Source organism: Gavialis gangeticus, unplaced genomic scaffold (assembly GCF_001723915.1).
Source record: "Gavialis gangeticus isolate Ggan-Ray unplaced genomic scaffold, GavGan_comp1, whole genome shotgun sequence".
NCBI lineage: Eukaryota > Metazoa > Chordata > Crocodylia > Gavialidae > Gavialis > Gavialis gangeticus.
The window spans coordinates 41,666,756-41,679,812 of record NW_017729008.1 but is presented as its reverse complement, the minus strand read 5'-3'; the positions used below and the strand labels follow the sequence as shown (position 1 = coordinate 41,679,812).

Sequence of the window (13,057 nt, the reverse complement as noted above, 5' to 3'; positions counted from 1 at the left end):
CCAGAGCCCCAAATAATTGCTTATTATGCCCCTGGGTGATTAAATCTTGCCAAAAGCTGAGAGGTTGTCGCTTGCCTTATACTTCGTTCTTCAGGACAGGGACCATCTCTGTGTCCTACATCTCAGCAGTGCCTTGAACCATTGGGTGCTGGTGCATGGGTTAGGCTTCTGCGTGCTCTGCAGTATAACTAATAAATAGTAATCATATATAATAATCATAAAGAGAGGAGCAAAAAAGAGCCTTCCCCAGGAGAAGGAATGCCAAACACTTCATCACTCAATGATCTAATTTGGGAGAATCGTTGAAGTGGCATTTTCCAAGACCATTTTCATTTGGGGGTAAATAGGAAGCTTCCATGGGCCAAGAGAGGCTGGGAGAAAGGAAGATAGGAAATGGGTTTAGAGAGGAGTGTGTCTGGGGCAAGGCTTGTGCTTAGGTGCTTGTCTACTTGAGAGTGTTGCTGCCACCAAAGCTGTACAAAGTGTCCTAGCAGAGTCACATGGGATGGTGGGTTTTCTGCTGGCCAGAGCTACATCACCTCATGCCATTCTCATAAATAAATTAAGAGGCTGCAACATAGATATTTACAGGGTCCAGTGGGCAGCAAATGGGCTTAGCAGTCACACCCGGAGTGTGGTAGTAGACAGGTCGGTATGGACCTGGAAGGATGTGGGCAGTGCATTCCCGCAGGGCTCAGTCCTTGACCTGTACTCTTCAATGTGTTCATCAGTGACTTGGATGTGGGTGTGATGTGCACTCTGTCCAAGTTTGTGGACAGTACCAAATTGTGGGGTGAAGTGCACACTCCAGAGGGTAGGGAACAATTGCAGGCAGACCTGGACAGGTTAGAAAAGTGGGCAGAACACAATAGGATGCAGTACAGCAGGACAAGTGCAGAGTGCTGCACCTGGGGTGTAAAAATATCCAGTACACCCACTGGCTGGGAAGTGACCCTCTCAGCCACACAGGAGCAGAAAGGGATCTTGGAGTCCTAGTGGACTCCAAGATGAACAGGAGTCGTCAGTGTGACGAAATCATCAGCAAAGCTAACTGCACTTTATCATGCACCAGCAGATGCATGACAAATAGATCCCAGGGGGTGATACTTCCCCTCTATGTGGCGTTGGTCAGACCGCAGTTGGAGTACTGCGTCTGGTTTTGGGCACCGTACTTCAAGAAGGATGTGGATAGACTCCAGATGGTCCAGAGGAGGCCACTCATATGGTCAGGGGCTTACAGGACAAGCCCTATGAGGAGAGACTGAGGGACCTGGATCTTTTCACCCTCCACAAGGGAAGTCCGAGAGGTGATCTTGTGGCCTCCTACAAATTCATCTGGGGGACGCAGCAAGGGATTGGAGATGCTCTGCTCACCAAGGCGCCTCTTGGGGTAACAAGGAGCAATGGTCACACTGACAGAGAGCAGATTTAGGCTGGATATCAGAAAAAACTTCTTCATTGTAAGGGTGGCCAAAACTTGGACTGGGCTGCCAAGGGAGGTAGTGCTCTCCCCTACCTTGGGGGTCTTTAAGAGAAGGCTGGACAGGCATCTGGCTGGGGTCACCTGACCCCACCGCTCTTTCCTATCCAGGCAGGGGGTCAGACTTGATGATCTGTTGAGGTCCCTTCCTGCCCAAGCATCTGTGAGTCTATGAATCTGTGAAACCTCTCGGGTCAACAGACACTTGGCTGATGGAGCCCTCTTCTATGGGCATAGCTCTGTCCAGATGTGGGGCTTCCTCACCTCCCCCCAGCTGGGGTGGGGGTGCAATCTTTTCAGACCCACCCCCAGCTGAGCTCTCCACGCCAGCAAAACATGATTGGGTAGACTCAGCTTAAGTTCCTTCTGTGAATTTTCACTTCGAGCCTCTTCAGGCAAACAAAGGCAGGGAAATAAAAGCTACTAAGAGAGCCATTTAAAAGCAATTACCAACCGAATGCTGGAAATAGCTGCCGTTAAGTATAAAGCTCAGTGGACACTGTCATTAAAATATTCCTAGAACAAGTTTCATGTCTCTGTAAAGAAAAGAGGGAGCACAATAGACTGATAATGCGGAGGGTTAGTCATGAATCCTGCAGGCTGGATGTGATGCAAAGGGCTGTTTGAACAGGCAAGGAGTGCTCACTGCACCGAGAACGCCCTGCAAAGCTTAGAAACTGCCAAGTTTGGGAAGAGCCCCTTTCGCTACCAGGTCATGACTTCCACTACAGCAGCACGTCCATCTTTCATTCAGTCGTGGTGAGGAAGCGTGAAATATTCAACAAGGAACCAATGTTTCTCCCAACATACGTAAGAAGAACAGGTTTTCTGGGACGGGGCCTGGCATGTGGTCTGCTTCTGCTGCCTTTTTCAAATGGCTCATTGGTCTAGGGGTATGATTCTCGCTTTGGGTGTGAGCGGTCCTGGGTTCAAATCCCAGATGAGCCCTTTACGACTGGCAGAGGCAAAAGGTGTGCTGGGGACCTATGCAATGCTCAGGGCTGGTTCCCACTGGCCTGTTGTCCTGGGTGCTTTTCTTCTTCTATCTATGACCAGGTGAGACATCACCTGGACAAAGGAGAAGAGGTTGATGTCACATATTTAGATTTCAAAACAGCCTTTGATTTGGTCTCCCATGATGTCCTCATGGTAATATCAGGGAACTGCGGCCTCAACAGCTTTATGGTCCGACGGCTGGTCGGACCCAGACAGTGATAGTGGATGGCACCGAGTCTACATGGCACGTGGTGACCAGTGGCATCCCCCAGGGCTCAGTATGAATATGAATTCATGAATATGAATATGAATATTTATGAATATATTCATAAATGATCTGAATTCAGGTGTCAGAAGTGGACTGGCTAAGTTCGCAGACAACACCAAATAATGGGGCCAGGTGGTCGCTCTAAAGCATAGACTGGCAATTCAGGCTAACCTAGACAGGCTTGCAAGGTGGCCGCATCAAAACCTGATGACGTTCAATATGGAGAAATGCAAGGTGCTCCAGCTTGGGAGAAAAAACCCACATCGTACTTCAAGGCTCGGCAGTGCTACACTCACTAGCACCACGACTGAAAGAGACTTGGGGGTCGTGACTGACCATAAGATGAATGAGCCACTAATGTGATGTTGCAGCCGGCAAAGCAAATAAAACTTTGGCTTGCCTCTACCGATGTATCTCAAGCAACACCCAAGCAGTCATCCTCCCACTGTACTCGAGGCTGCAGCTGGAGTCCTGCATCCAGTTCTGGGCCCCACAATTCAGGAAGGACGTGGAGAAGCTTGAAAAAGTCCAGAGGAGAGCTACGTGCATGATCAGAGGGCAGGAGAACAGGCCTTATGAAGAGAGGCTGAGGGATATGGGACTCATCAGCCTGGAGAAGTGCAGGCTCAGGGGGGACTTGGTGGCAGCCTATAAGTACATCAGGGGTGTGCATCAGGATCTGGGGGAACATCTGTTCACCAGGGCTCCCTAGGGGATGACAAAGTCCAACAGTCACAAACTCCTCCAAGACTGCTTTAGAATGGGCATAAGGAAAAACTTCTTTACTGTCTGAGTCTTCAGTCTGGAACAGACTCCCCCCCAGAAGTGGTGCAAGCAGCTACTCTGGGTACCTTTAAGACATGCTTGGATGCTTATCTTGCTGGGGTGATCTGACCCCAGCTGCCTTCCTGCCCCTTGGGCAAGGGGCTGGACCCGATGATCTTGCGAGGTCCCTTCCAGCCCGGATGTCTATGAAATCTATGAATCTATGGGACAGCAGTAAGAGCACAAATTAAACAGCCGGTGCACTTCTCAGACATTCGGCAGCTTAAAATTGTAGCTAATCTATTCGCTGCCTCCTGGATTGGGATGCAAACACTGCATGGGAAGGGGCATCCCTATCCAGGCTTGACATAGAGGCCTCTCGCCTTGTCAGCCAGAGCATCATGTTCATCCCATCCCACCTTTATCTTCATGCCTGGAACAACCTCTCCCAAGTCTAGTTTGCACTGTTTTCTCAGCCAAAAACATCCCTCTCCTCTGCATACAGTGTGCTCACTGTATAACAATGACAAGAGAGGAGCCAAGAAAAGCTAAGGCGTATCCAACAACTTCTGAGCATCAGCTAGCTGCTTTGATGCTATTTTGAAGCCAGACTCACTACCTTTTAAGTCGACTAATTATCAGGTGCAAATTTCATTGTGATTTAGGATGCATCCACATTTGGAAATAGCTAATTATGCTGCCACAGGTGGTGAATGAGCCGAAGGGCTCTGTGCACAAGTCAACGGGATTCAGCGCACCAGCTTCTAAGACAATTGTGGTGAGTTATCCCAGTGACTAATTATCCAGCTTTCACTGGATTTCAGTTTCTGTTTGAGCCATGCAATGTACCCCCAAAAGATAAGGTGAAAAAAAATCCATATTTAAGGGATCCTTTGATGCAAAAACGCAATGCCCTGGTTAAAGAGTATTGCTGATGCCACTCATCTGTACAGGCAGCCTCAGAACTGTTTCACCCAATTTATTTCCTTTCTGTCGGCACCTCCCTGCTCGCAACAACTTGAGCAGCAAGTGAGTCAGAGAGGAGCCCATGGCCCTACCACCACCCAAGCCTGTCCAGCACGGGAGAAGAACAGGCTGAGCCCTTGTGTGGTGTTGCTCCTGGATACCCAAACCTGGAAGGAAAGCCCCAGTGGTCCTACATGCACTCTTCTCCCAGCCATCCTGGCTCTAGACACCAGGCAATGTTCAGACGTATCCCACCCTCTTAAGTGTCAAGGGCCTGTTGAGTGCACAGGTGGCATGCCAGTTCTGAGGGTGGGTCACACATCATCTCTGTGATACTCTCATACCACTAACATGAAATGGGGTCACCACATGCTCCAACTCACAGCAAATCCCAGCAGGCCAGGCTCTCCAGGTTCTCCCTGCAAGGAAAAGCAGCGGTGCATGAAACATGAGAAACAGCTACGTTCAACCTGCAGCCTCTGCTCTGCGAGCAAGCCCCCATTCGGTCATAGCAAGACTCTCTCCCACTACTTCAGCTCCTGGAGGATCCCAAGGTACCAAAGAGTGCAGCTGCCTCTGGGGCAGGACATGACAGATGTTGAACAGCTGTGCAATGCCACTTGGCACAGCAGTTTAGGACGGGAAGCGAAGAAAAGCCTCTTTCTGAAGAAAATGCAAGTCAGCTGGAGCACCTAGCTGTGGCTTGGGGACAACAGATGGTCAGGTCTTCGATTTTAAGTGTCATCTGAAATGCAGTGGGCCTGGCTGGAGGCTTTTTCCAGCCTCTTTCTTAGTTACCCTCCTTATAGCCATGCATGCCGCAAAGCTCCTCGTGAACATCCGCGTGCTCACAGCACACTGCAGAGGGACTTCCACGTCACTCTCCCCACTGGGCAGCTGGAGAAACCCTGGAGGCTCGTATGCCTAATTATCCAAGGAGATACCCCAAGGGATACAAGTGGGTAGGTCAGGGGCTGACAGAGCTACTCCACTGTCTTGACCAAGAGGAAGACCACTGTGGCGAGGGGTTATCTTCCTGGAGGGTGCAGGGTACAGAGACATCACTTTTGCATTTATAGCACCGGAGTGGTGCAGGGTCACAGGACCAAAGGAGCTTGGGTGACCCTGAAGCACCATTATGAGGGTCTAACTCCAGCTCCCAGATGCCGGCCACTTAACCATGCTTCCTCCACATTGGTTTTCTAGTGTCTCTCTGGCCCACAGCACTGACCTTCTGTCCCACGGGCCCTCGGGGACCGAACAGCCCAATTGCTCCTTTGGAACCGGCTTCGCCTTTAACGCCCTGGCGGTAATAAAACAAGACATGCGGAGCAAAGGGATTTTAGCATCGTGGATCTAGAAGCTGCTCCCTCCACTTAAAAATCCTATTTCCCCATCCTCCCCTGCTTTCTTGTGTGGCTGCCTATCCAGTGCCTGTGGCTGTCCTGGGGGTGTTCATTCCTTGGATCAAGGTTGATAAAGAGGGTCTGCTCGCGCACCTCCTCGCCTCTCATCCCAATCCCTGCCACTCCGCCCTGCATAATGCTATGGGGGCATTGGACTTTCCCGTCTCAACGTATCAGTCTGGTTTAGCAAGACACGGTTGGAAAACAAGCAGGAAGGCAACACCCTGGCTCCAGATAACCCGTTTCCCATGAAGCACCACAGGGACAATTGCTAAGCAATGACGGCGTTATTAGTGGTAATGATGCTTCCAGGCTCTAACCCAAAGTTACCCATATGTCTTGCCAAGGCTGAGAGCTTAGAAATCAACGTGACATGAAATTGTCACAGAAAGGGGAGGGACGAGGAAAGGAGAAGTTGTTACTGAGATGTTTGTGGGGGGTGTAGGGAAGAGACTGATCGGAGCCCAGAAACAGATCCTGCAGGATATCCTGAGATTTCTTCCCAATGCACTTTTGGGGAGATAGATATGTGTACAGCTTGGTTACTGGTTAAGAGCTTCGTCTCCGAAATGCCTGGATTTTAGGTAAGTGATATTGTGCCATACACAATGGTGGGGTCACTGCACACGGGGGATTATTCTCCTTCTGGAGGGAAGAGAAGTGCAGGTCCGGAATCTAATTTAGACCTGCTAAAGTAATTGTGCTTAGTGCCCAGGGCTCAGTCTGAGAGTGGGAAAATTGCACGATGTGACCCTGACAGGGTGACAGCTTGAAACCTGGCACGTCAGAAGGGGACACAGAAAAAGGCAGAGTGGGGTTACAGGTGCGGGGACACAAACCAATGCACCACTCGCTGCATGACGCTTGGGGGTGGGGAGAAGTTTTGGGCAAGAACAGAAAAGCAAACTCAACCTTCACTAAACATGCTGGGGGGTCTGTGCTCTCCACGCAAAGCAGAACGCAGCTTAGGTGTCAACAGTGCAAAAGCGACGCTGTGGCTGTGATGCTCCAGAAATGATGCAAGAGGCAAGGTGACCTAGGAAGGATGCCGTGCATTCAAAAAGTTGTCGGACTCTATCCAAACCACACAGCCGGTCCAGTAAAAGAGATCACCCTCAGAAATCCTTGCCTCTTGCTTATGTTTAGCCATGCTTGGAGGAAGAACCAGCTTGAGATGAAATTATTGATCAAGTCAAGCGTAGGGGCGTTACTGCTTCCTAACAGAACAAGAAAGCTTGGTTGTGTCAAAGACCCCGTTCTGTGAGAGCTGACAGAGATCCTCCATTGTTTCATGTGGCAGTGGCCCATGCTTCTCTAGATCAACTATCATGCATTTTATTCTTCTGTTGCTTCCACGAATGTCCAAGCAGCCATGAATGAAAGTCAAGTGACTACAGATCTGCTCTAATGACACAGACGTTAAGAAGGAGCTCGAGATGCATGAATGGGACTATATGAAGTGCCTCCTGCCATAACAGGGGCTTGGATTCGATAACCAAGGAGATCCCTTCCAGTACCGTGTGCTATGTTCCCATGACGGACGCAGAGACTCTCAGTTGTCAGCTTGCCACATGCAAGCAACCCAGGGAACTAAGGGCATCATCTTCATTTACAACCTGGACACCTGGCATCATCTTCATTTACAAACTCTCAAACTCTGCCAGGCAGTGAGACCCGGCACACCAGCGCTAGGCTGCATTTGGGCGGCTCCTATGCATGGCATCCTGTAGAGGACAGCCATGTACCTACAAGGCTGATTCACCCCAAACAGGACATGCAGCTTCTGCATCTTCCAAGGACCCATAAGGAATTAGGAAGCTCCTACCTTTTCTCCTGCAGGCCCGTCCTCCCCTTTCTCGCCTTTGTCTCCATCAAAGCCTGGTGGGCCTCTTTCGCCCTAAGGGGTCAGACAAAACTTTTGTGGACAACACCTTGGAAGGACAAACCACCCTTGGAAGGACACCGAATCCAGACGTGCCTGTCTGAAATTCACTCCAGTGGAGCAATACTTCTAGAAGTCCCCCCACCTCATCACCTACCAATGCTCAATTTATTCTCCCTCTAGGAACAGGACTGACACCACCCTCCCCATGTTGCTTACTTAGGTCCAACCTCAGGCCCACCCTCTAACCCTAATCCCGCAACCCGCTGTATTAAAAACTCCCTAAAATGCCTCCCAGCAGTGGTCTAGCTTGACCATGAAAGTCCACCTGAGTATCACATCTCAAGGCAGATCTCCCCATAGCCCATTCCTCCTTCAGTACTCACCCAACCTAAGCAATGTGGGAGCAAAGGAAGTTTGGCCATGACCCTTCTGCCCCTACCTCCCTGCCTAGTGCTCATGAGAGCAAAGCACAGAAGGAAGGACAAGTGGTGGTGGCCATTGCTAGAAGATCCCTACTTGAAGTTTTTTCCAGCACAGCCCATCTAGGAATTAGCTTGCCCACTCTTTGTCTCACAGGGGGATTCCCAGTTTACAGATGGACTACCCAAGGCCTAGAGAAGTCAAGTGCCTCAGCTATGGGAAATCGGTTTGAGCTTGGATTAGCTTTCCAGACAACTGTTTCCATCTTAAAGCATGAGACTACATGTCCTTCATTGGAGGGAAAGGAGCAAGAAAAAGATGGCCCCTCAAGGGTTTAGAGGACGGTGCAGTAGCATCGTCGCTGTACGGTGATATGTAGACGTGTCCTATATGTAATCAGCCCAGGACCGGGTGCAACCGGGCACCTAAGAGTGAAGGACTCCATATGCCACCATCAGTCCCTGGTTCAGCATTTTTTTTTATTATTATATTTTATTATATTTTATTATTATATTATATTATCCACTCACCCCTCTGACATATTAACTATCCCTGTTCAGTTTACCGCTGCTACGATTCCCACCTCAAAGCCACATTGTCTAGTGAAACCTGCCTAAGACCAAATCACACAGGACCAGGGAAAAAGTCCAAATTCGACAGGTTTCTGTTTCATAGGGGGAGCTCCCCCCGCCAGAAAGTCATGTCGAGCCCATAGAAATTTCCCAGCTTGAGCAGGTTTCTGACTCGTATGCGTTTCATCGTAGCTGCCGCTGGACACAAATGAGGCCGAGGAGGTGGAATATGCAAGATAATGGCGAGCATTGCTACAAGTGGTGAAGGCTAATAGAGCAATGGAGGAGACATGCTGCTCCAGACTTACCGCGTCTCCTTTGTTGCCTTTGTAGCCTTGTGGTCCAAAAATAGTAATGGGGTCACCCTACACAACAGACAAGACATAACAATAGAGACTTAAGTAATAATGCACAACTGCAGTTACTGCAAACCCTGTTGGGCAGCGAGGCATTTGGTGTTATTGGTTTAGCAGATGTCACCCTGGACGATTTACCTAGTAAAAAGGTATAAAAATAACCACCCCACCAGGCAGCTGGGATAGAGCAGCACGTGGCAAACCAGGAGACCTAGGTTCAGCTCCTGATCTGTGGGAGGAAGGAAATTTAGGTGTCCACGATTGTCGGTGCCTGGCTGCTCGCATTCGAACTAGAAGAAGAAAATAGTATCCTGCATTTCCCTGCAAACCGCCGTACAGCAATTAGTCAAGTCTCATGGGGGGAATCCCATTTTACAGATGGAGTAGCCTCGGCCTAGAGAAGTGAAATGACTTGGCTATGCTAAATTGGTGCTTGAGCTTGGATTCGCATTTTGGAGGTCCTGGACAACTGTTTCCATCTTAAAGCATGAGACCACATGTCCTCCTTGGAGGGGAGGGGAGGGGAGCAAGGAAGATGGTGCCTGAGGGGTTTAGAGGAGCGTGATCTGTAACCCAATGCTGAGTTAACCTACAAAGGCATCAGTATGTTTCAAGCAAGAGCTAAGTTAGATATTAGGAAAAACTGTCATGAGAAGGGAAGTAAAACGCTGGAGCAGGCTCCCCAGAGAGGTTGTGGCATCTCCATCCTTGGAGGTTTGGAAGACCCAGGCAGACAAAGCCTTGGCTGGGATGATGTATTTGGGGCTGGTCCTGCTTGGAGCAGGGTGTTGGACTAGATGTGACCTCCTGAAGTCCCTTCTAGCCCTAATTTTGTGATTCTAGGATTTTAAGTGCAAAATGTCTTCCATGAACACCGGCTTGAAAGTTTAATGAGCAACCTTCAGCTATGCTCAGGCACAGAAACATCCTTACGCAGCATGGCTGAACTTGGTTATTAAGCGAACCAAGATTTGTCTTGTAATGTCTTTAACTGGGCCAACTGTAGGGTTGGGAGAGATGTTAGCCAAGCTTTCAAGCAGAAAATGCCCTTCCACCAATCTGGGAGAGAAGCGGAGACAGCCTTAGCTAAATACCAAAGATAATTTTTGTTGAAATCCCATTATGGACAAGAAAATAGTCACTTCAAAAAAGGGGGAAGAGGGCAATAAACCCCTGGAGCAAAAAGAAAAGTTGTTAGAAGTAGTTACGGACCAAAGAAAGAGCAGTTGGTTATCAAGGTATATTAAGGGATGAGGCTCAATATCTCCATAGGGATTTCTGCGTGTATAGTTATCAGCAGTCCCTTGCAGCCAAGAATGATTGACTTCCATAATTGCTTTATCTGTGGGTCCGAAGATGGCTGACAAGACACATTAAAGCAGAAGAACTGCCAAAATGCACAGCTTGAGGCAGGGAAGTATGTCAGTCTGGTGGGATAAAGCTACATGAGGTCACTGCCAAGTCCCTGTATAGGAGAAGATGAGGATGAACTGATTTTGCTATCCAGTTGGGAGTGTCAGAGTGGGTTTCTAACACTGTTGTAGGCAATGTGAAATTGGGAAAGAAGGCACAAGCCTATCTCCTTAACTTCTTATTTCCACACTTTTCAGGTTTGGGCTGGTGAGACATATCTTGATTCAGTCTCGGCTGCAGCACCGTGGAGCGTAGCTAATGCTTTGCTGGAGTGGTTCTCAATGGCTCTTGACATCCTGGCTGCAAATCACTGCTTTAGCGTTATCCTTCGGTATTTCAACACGCCTTTCCTAGGAGGGAAATAAACCCTTGCAGCAACTCCATCCTCTTTGCTAGCCCTTTCTAGAGACTGTCGAGCTTTTGTGGCAAGGACTCCCTTTCCCAGGTGTTCGTACAGCATGGCCTGGCCATATCGATGCTGCAAACTTACGCTGCCAGGTATGTGCACCCTCCAACACACTGCACAGATCTGTGCAGGCAGCTTGTTGAAGTAGGAGCTGTGTTGCTGCCCCACAGGGTGATTTGCACGGGAGCGAGCTAATCCGCACTATCGCTCAGCAGGGCTGGTTAGCCCACCCGAAACACCGAGCTGGGGTGTCTCCACTGCTTCTAGGTCAGGAGGAGCTGCAGTGTGTCTGAGGGCATCACAGCAAGTCTGCAATGTAGATATGGCCCCGAGTGCTCCTGCAATACAAATACCGTATTTCCTTGCATACCATGCACACCTTTTCCCCAAGAGTTCAGCCCTCCAAAACTGGGGTGCATGCATTAAGTGGAGAAGCTGTTTTTCTTTGCCAGAATTGAAGCTTAGGAATGCTACATTGCAAAATGGTTGCCAGCTTCTCTCTCAGCAAGAGGGCAGGAGGGGCCGCGCCCAGTGTTTACAGTTTCTGGCAGCTGAAAAAGAAGATGGCAGTCATCTTGCAATGCAGCCTCCCCATGAAAAAGCCAGCTCAGACTGTGGAAAAATCCTTTTCTCTAGATTCTGCCTTCCCAAAACAAGGTGTATGTCTGGTTTGGGTAGGGAGGGCGGGTTGCGTGGTATGTGAGAATATACGGTAAGTAACACAGCCTTCCAGTTCAAGATGCTCTTCCACATCCTGGCGTGTGATGCACTCTGAAGCAGATGGCTTCACAGATGGGAAGACCCAAGGATACCAAGAGATCCTATAGTTTGGTCTGCTGCAGAGCACAGCCCATAGTTTCACACCGTTACTTCTGGATGGAGGAAGCAGGAGCTAGGCAAAAGGTGAGGCTGCAATAAGATGGAGCCAACGCAAACCAATTATCTCTCCCATCCTGTTTTATCTCACTCTCCAGCTTATATTTTATTAAGGAGAGGGCATTAGCCATTCCTTTAGGTGGGAAAGTATTTTCAAGCTCCCTAACGATTAAGAATTGATTTATCACTAGAGCGCAGCCCCTTTGAAAGCAGTGCCTTCAGACACAAATTGGCCGTAATCATTTGGTACAGTGTGACTCAAAGGGAGAATTGCCATGTAGGTTTTCTAAACATCATTTTCCACGAAGCCATTTCAGCCAGGAGGGAAGTTAACAGGACGCTGGGTAGAAGTTCACTACTTTCCGGAGCCAGGCATTGGGGTAATTCTTCCTGCAGCCAGTTTAAGTATCCTCGCACTCGTGGCTTTTCACATTTGAATACATTTTGGGATGAGTGGCACGCTTCTGAACTCAGATACATTTTCACTTCCCAGCCTAAACTCCCCAAAAAAGCATCGATGGGCATCAATACACACCATCCATGTTGCATCCCAGAGATGGCTGCATTTTTGTATTGGGTGCAGAATTACTTCTGAATTATCATGCCAAGGGTCTCGCTGCAGTGGCTCCAGCCTGCAACAGAGCTAGAAGAAAATCCAGCTCCACCCATTCACGATCTACAAATATTAAGCTCTCCAAGGCCAAATGCTCTTATGCAACATTTCTATTACGAGCAAATTTGGGGCCAGGAATGTCACGGTGGTCAGCTGGGAACCATGGCAGGATTTGAACCCAGGTCTTCTGTGATGAAAGGCACCACACGTTAGGATCCACGTACAGAAAATGTGATGCAATAAGCTGTCCTTATCCCTTAGCTGTGTTTATCCCCTTATAAAACCTTTTCTACACCTTGGTGCAAAAATGGCAGAGATCCCAGATGCCTGGAAACATTTCCCCCCTCTTTAGGGCTCTGTTTGGTGCACCTGCTGACATTATGAACACAGTTAACCAGTTGCTAATTGGCAGCCATAGTGTCATAAAGATGTAGAGCTGGAAGTGACCTCCAGAGGCCATCTAATCCAACCCCCCTGGCGAGGCAGGATCATCCCTATCCAAACCATCCTATACCAATCCATAATCTGAACCCTTCATGAAACTACCATCAACCCTGACACAACACAAGACACAACACCTGAACCTGCCACAGGTAAAGCAGGGGGATCACGGCAGCCAACATTATGCTTCTATG

At 49.0% G+C, this 13,057-nt stretch overlaps 1 protein-coding gene and 1 non-coding gene across 2 annotated transcripts in view; one reads left to right on the top strand and one right to left on the bottom strand.

Moving 5' to 3' along the window:
- The window catches only part of LOC109292083 (collagen alpha-1(VII) chain-like), a 262,997-nt gene that overhangs the window by 53,143 nt on the left and 196,797 nt on the right, over positions 1–13,057 (bottom strand). The window contains 4 exon segments of the mRNA XM_019509339.1: positions 4,859–4,894; positions 5,707–5,778; positions 7,707–7,778; positions 9,067–9,123. Coding sequence (XP_019364884.1) covers positions 4,859–4,894; positions 5,707–5,778; positions 7,707–7,778; positions 9,067–9,123 — 237 coding nt within the window.
- TRNAP-UGG lies at positions 2,357–2,428 on the top strand. Its single transcript has one exon. It is a non-coding gene; the product is annotated as a tRNA-Pro (tRNA).